This window comes from Petromyzon marinus, chromosome 79 (assembly GCF_048934315.1).
Source record: "Petromyzon marinus isolate PM22_M1 ecotype Great Lakes invasive population chromosome 79, UKy_Petmar_22M1.pri1.0, whole genome shotgun sequence".
NCBI classification, from domain to species: domain Eukaryota; kingdom Metazoa; phylum Chordata; class Hyperoartia; order Petromyzontiformes; family Petromyzontidae; genus Petromyzon; species Petromyzon marinus.
The window spans coordinates 22,223,884-22,230,543 of record NC_133745.1 but is presented as its reverse complement, the minus strand read 5'-3'; the positions used below and the strand labels follow the sequence as shown (position 1 = coordinate 22,230,543).

General features: G+C 51.4%; 1 protein-coding gene across 1 annotated transcript in view; it reads left to right on the top strand.

Moving 5' to 3' along the window:
• LOC116937717 (intermembrane lipid transfer protein VPS13C-like) overlaps positions 1–6,660 on the top strand; it is a 49,878-nt gene that overhangs the window by 24,573 nt on the left and 18,645 nt on the right. Inside the window, exon 10 of the mRNA XM_076057106.1 lies at positions 3,328–3,603. Coding sequence (XP_075913221.1) covers positions 3,328–3,603 — 276 coding nt within the window. The remainder of the gene's footprint in view (positions 1–3,327; positions 3,604–6,660) is intronic.

Genomic DNA, 6,660 nt, shown 5'->3' with positions numbered 1-6,660 from the left:
ACAGATACCAGGTCATGTGACACCACTAACAACATCACGCTACACAGATACCAGGTCATGTGACACCACTAACAATATCACGCTACACAGATACCAGGTCATGTGACACCATCACCATCACGCTACACAGATACCAGGTAATGTGACACCATCATCACCACTAACATCACTAACATCACCACTAACAACATCACGCTGCACAGATACCAGGTCATGTGACATCATCATCACCACTAACATCACCATCACTAACATCACCACTAACATCACCATCACTAACATCACCACTAACAACATCACGCTACACAGATACCAGGTCATGTGACATCATCACGCTACACAGATACCAGGTCATGTGACACCATCACCATCATCACCATCATCACCATCACTAACATCACCATCACCACTAACATCACCACTAACAACATCACGCTGCACAGATACCAGGTCATGTGACACCACCATCACCATCACGCTGCACAGATACCAGGTCATGTGACACCACTAACAACATCACGCTACACAGATACCAGGTGATGTGACATCACCATCACCATCACGCTGCACAGATACCAGTTCATGTGACATCATCATCACCACTAACAACATCACCATCATCATCACTAACATCACCATCACCATCACTTACATCACCACTAACAACATCACGCTACACAGATACCAGGTGATGTGACATCACTAACATCACCATCATCACCACCATCACCATCATCATCACTAACATCACCACCATCATCACCACCATCACCATCACTAACATCATCATCACCATCATCACCACCATCACCATCACGCTGCACAGATACCAGGTGACGTGACATCATCACTAACATCATTAACATCATCACTAACAACATCACCATCACTAACATCACCACTAACAACATCACGCTGCACAGATACCAGGTGATGTGACACCATCACTAACACCATCACTAACATCATCATCACTAACATCACCATCATCACGCTGCACAGATACCAGGTGATGTGACATCACCATCACCATCATCACCATCACTAACATCACCACTAACAACACCATCACGCTGCACAGATACCAGGTGATGTGACATCACCATCACTAACATCACTAACATCACCACCATCACTAACATCACCACCATCACGCTGCACAGATACCAGGTGATGTGACATCACCACCACTAACATCACCATCACTAACATCACCATCATCACCATCACCACCATCACCACTAACAACATCACGCTACACAGATACCAGGTGATGTGACATCATCATTATCATCATCACCATCACGCTACACAGATACCAGGTGATGTGACATCACCACCATCACTAACATCACCACTAACATCATCACCATCACGCTACACAGATACCAGGTGATGTGACATCATCATTATCATCATCACCATCACGCTACACAGATACCAGGTGATGTGACATCACCACCATCACTAACATCACCATCACTAACATCATCACCATCACGCTACACAGATACCAGGTGATGTGACATCACCACTAACATCACCACCATCACTAACATCATCACCATCACGCTACACAGATACCAGGTGATGTGACATCATCACTAACATCACCATCATCATCACCATCACGCTACACAGATACCAGGTGATGTGACATCACCACTAACATCACCACCATCACTAACATCATCACCATCACGCTACACAGATACCAGGTGATGTGACATCATCACTAACATCACCATCATCATCATCACCATCACGCTACACAGATACCAGGTGATGTGACATCACCATCACCATCATCACCATCACCATGACGCTGCACAGATACCAGGTGATGTGACATCACTAACATCACCATCACCACCATCACGCTGCACAGATACCAGGTGATGTGACATCACTAACATCACCACCATCACTAACATCACCACCATCACGCTACACAGATACCAGGTGATGTGACATCACCACCATCACTAACATCACCATCACTAACATCACCATCATCACCATCACCACCACTAACATCACCACCATCACCACTATCACGCTACACAGATACCAGGTGATGTGACATCACCACCATCACTAACATCACCATCACTAACATCACCACCATCACCATCACCATCACGCTGCACAGATACCAGGTGATGTGACATCACCACTAACATCACCATCACTAACATCACCACCATCACCACCATCATCACCACCATCACCACCAACATCACCACCATCACCACCAACATCACCACCATCACCACCATCACCCTGCACAGATACCAGGTGATGTGACACCATCATCATCACCATCACCACCATCACCACCATCACCACCATCATCACCAACATCACCACCATCACTAACATCACCACCATCACCACCATCACCATCACCACCATCACCACCACCATCACTAACATCACCACCATCACCACCATCACCACCACCATCACCACCATCACCACCATCACCATCATCACCACCATCATCACCACCACCACCACCATCACCACCATCACCACCATCACCACCACCATCACCATCACTAACATCACCATCACCATCACTAACATCACCATTACGCTGCACAGATACCAGGTGATGTGACACCATCACCATCACTAACATCACCATCACCACCATCACGCTACACAGATACCAGGTGATGTGACATCACCACCATCACTAACATCACCATCACTAACATCACCAACATCACCATCACGCTGCACAGATACCAGGTGATGTGACATCACCACTAACATCACGCTACACAGATACCAGGTGATGTGACATCACCACCACCATCACCATCACCACCAACATCACCACCATCACCAACATCACCACCATCACCACCACCATCACCACCACCACCACCACCACCATCACCACCATCATCACCACCATCACCAACATCACCATCACCACCATCACCACACCATCACTAACATCACCACCATCACCACCATCATCACCACCATCACCACCATCATCACCACCATCACCACCAACATCACCACCATCACCACCAACATCACCACCATCACCACCATCACCCTGCACAGATACCAGGTGATGTGACACCATCATCATCACCATCACCACCATCACCACCATCATCACCACCATCACCACCATCATCACCACCATCACCACCATCATCACCACCATCACCATCACCACCACCACCATCACCACCATCACCACCATCACCACCACCACCACCATCACCACCACCATCACCACCATCACCAACTTCAACCCCCACTCCCTCCTCCTCCCTCCTCCCTCCTTGTCCACATTCCCAGGGCAAGGATTGGACGTCCCTGGCCGAGCTGTCCTGTGACGACTCTCTCCCACGCGACGCTCCGCTCTGCTTCACCCCCTCGGCCGGAGTCCCGGGCCCCTCGCCCGTCCGCCTTTGTATCTCCCGGCGAGGCGGGGAGCTGAGCATCTTCGCCCCGCAGTGGATCGTGAACCGCACCGGGCGCACGCTGCTGTACCTCGTGCGTGGAACGGAGGCGGTGAAGCACAGTGGGGGGTCGGAGGAGCCGCTCATCATGGCCGTCAGCGGGAGGGAGAAGGTGCGGAGACCTCCTACACCACCACCTGCTACACCACCACCTGTTACACCTTCACCACCTGTTACACCACCTGTTACACCACCACCTGTTACACCACCACCTGTTACACCACCACCTGTTACACCACCACCTGTTACACCTTCACCACCTGTTACACCACCACCTGTTACAACACCACCTCCTACACCACCACCTGTTACACCACCACCACCTGTTACACCACCACCTGTTACACCACCGCCTGTTACACCACCTGTTACACCACCACCACCTGTTACACCACCACCTCCTACACCACCACCACCTGTTACACCACCACCTGTTACACCACCACCTGTTACACCACCACCACCTGTTACACCACCACCACCTGTTACACCACCACCACCTGTTACACCACCACCTGTTACACCACCACCTGTTACACCACCACCACCTGTTACACCACCACCACCTGTTACACCACCACCACCTGTTACACCACCACCTGTTACACCACCACCTGTTACACCACCTGTTACACCACCTGTTACACCACCTGTTACACCACCACCTGTTACACCACCACCTGTTACACCACCACCACCTCCTACACCACCACCTGTTACACCACCACCTGTTACACCGCCTGTTACACCACCACCTGTTACACCACCACCACCTGTTACACCACCACCTGTTACACCACCACCACCTGTTACACCACCACCTGTTACACCACCACCACCTGTTACACCACCACCTGTTACACCACCTGTTACACCACCACCACCTGTTACACCACCACCTGTTACACCACCTGTTACACCACCACCACCTGTTACACCACCACCTGTTACACCACCACCTGTTACACCACCACCACCTGTTACACCACCACCTGTTACACCACCTGTTACACCACCTGTTACACCACCTGTTACACCACCTGTTACACCACCTGTTACACCACCTGTTACACCACCACCTGTTACACCACCTGTTACACCACCACCTGTTACAGCACCTGTTACACCACCACCTCCTACACCACCACCTGTTACACCAACACCTGTTACACCACCACCTCCTACACCACCACCTGTTACACCACCTGTTACACCACCACCACCTGTTACACCACCACCTGTTACACCACCTGTTACACCACCTGTTACACCACCACCTGTTACACCACCACCTGTTACACCACCTGTTACACCACCACCTGTTACACCACCACCTGTTACACCACCACCTGTTACACCACCACCTGTTACACCACCACCTGTTACACCACCTGTTACACCACCTGTTACACCACCTGTTACACTTCCTGCTACACCTCCTGTTACACCGCCTGTTACACCTCCTGCTACACCTCCTGTTACACCGCCTGTTACACCTCCTTCACCACCTGCTACACCACCTGCTACACCACCTGCTACACCACCTGTTACACCTCCTGTTACACCACCTGTTACACCACCTGTTACACCTCCTGTTACACCACCTGTTACACCACCTGCTACACCACCTGTTACACCACCTGCTGCTACACTACCTGCTACACTACCTGCTACACCACCTGCTACACCACCTGTTACACCACCTGTTACACCACCTGATACACCTCCTGCTACACCACCTGTTACACCTTCACCACCTGTTACACCACCTGCTACACCACCTGCTACACCACCTGCTACACTACCTGTTACACCTCCTGCTGCTACACCACCTGCTACACCACCTGTTACACCACCTGCTACACCACCTGCTACACCACCTGCTACACCACCTGTTACACCACCTGCTACACCACCTGTTACACCACCTGCTACACCACCTGTTACACCACCTGCTACACCACCTGTTACACCACCTGCTACACCACCTGCTACACCACCTGTTACACCGCCTGTTACACCACCTGCTACACCACCTGCTACACCTCCTGCTACACCACCTGCTACACCACCTGTTACACCTTCACCACCTGTTACACCACCTGCTACACCACCTGCTACACCACCTGTTACACCACCTCCTGCTACACCACCTGTTACACCTCCTGTTACACCACCTGTTACACCTCCTGTTACACCACCTGCTACACCACCTGCTACACCTTCACCTCCTGTTACACCACCTGCTACACCACCTGTTACACAACCTGCTACACCACCTGTTACACCACCACCTGCTACACCACCTGTTACACCACCTGTTACACCTCCTGCTACACCACCTGCTACACCACCTGATACACCACCTGTTACACCTCCTGTTACACCACCTGTTACACCACCTGTTACACCTCCTGTTACACCTCCTGCTACACCTCCTGTTACACCACCTGTTACACCACCTGCTACACCACCTGTTACACCACCTGCTACACCACCTGTTACACCACCTGTTACACCACCTGCTACACCACCTGTTACACCACCTGTTACACTACCTGCTACACCTCCTGCTACACCACCTGTTACACCACCTGCTACACCTCCTGTTACACCACCTGCTACACCTCCTGCTACACCTCCTGTTACACCACCTGTTACACCACCTGATACACCTCCTGCTACACCACCTGTTACACCACCTGTTACACCACCTGCTACACCTCCTGTTACACCACCTGCTACACCTCCTGTTACACCACCTGATACACCTCCTGCTACACCTCCTGTTACACCACCTGTTACACCACCTGATACACCTCCTGCTACACCACCTGCTACACCACCTGTTACACCACCTGTTACACCACCTGATACACCTCCTGCTACACCACCTGCTACACCACCTGTTACACCTCCTGCTACACCACCTGCTACACCTCCTGCTACACCTCCTGTTACACCACCTGTTACACCACCTGATACACCTCCTGCTACACCACCTGCTACACCTCCTGTTACACCACCTGTTACACCACCTGATACACCTCCTGCTACACCACCTGCTACACCACCTGATACACCACCTGCTACACCTCCTGTTACACCACCTGTTACACCACCTGATACACCTCCTGCTACACCACCTGCTACACCACCTGCTACACCA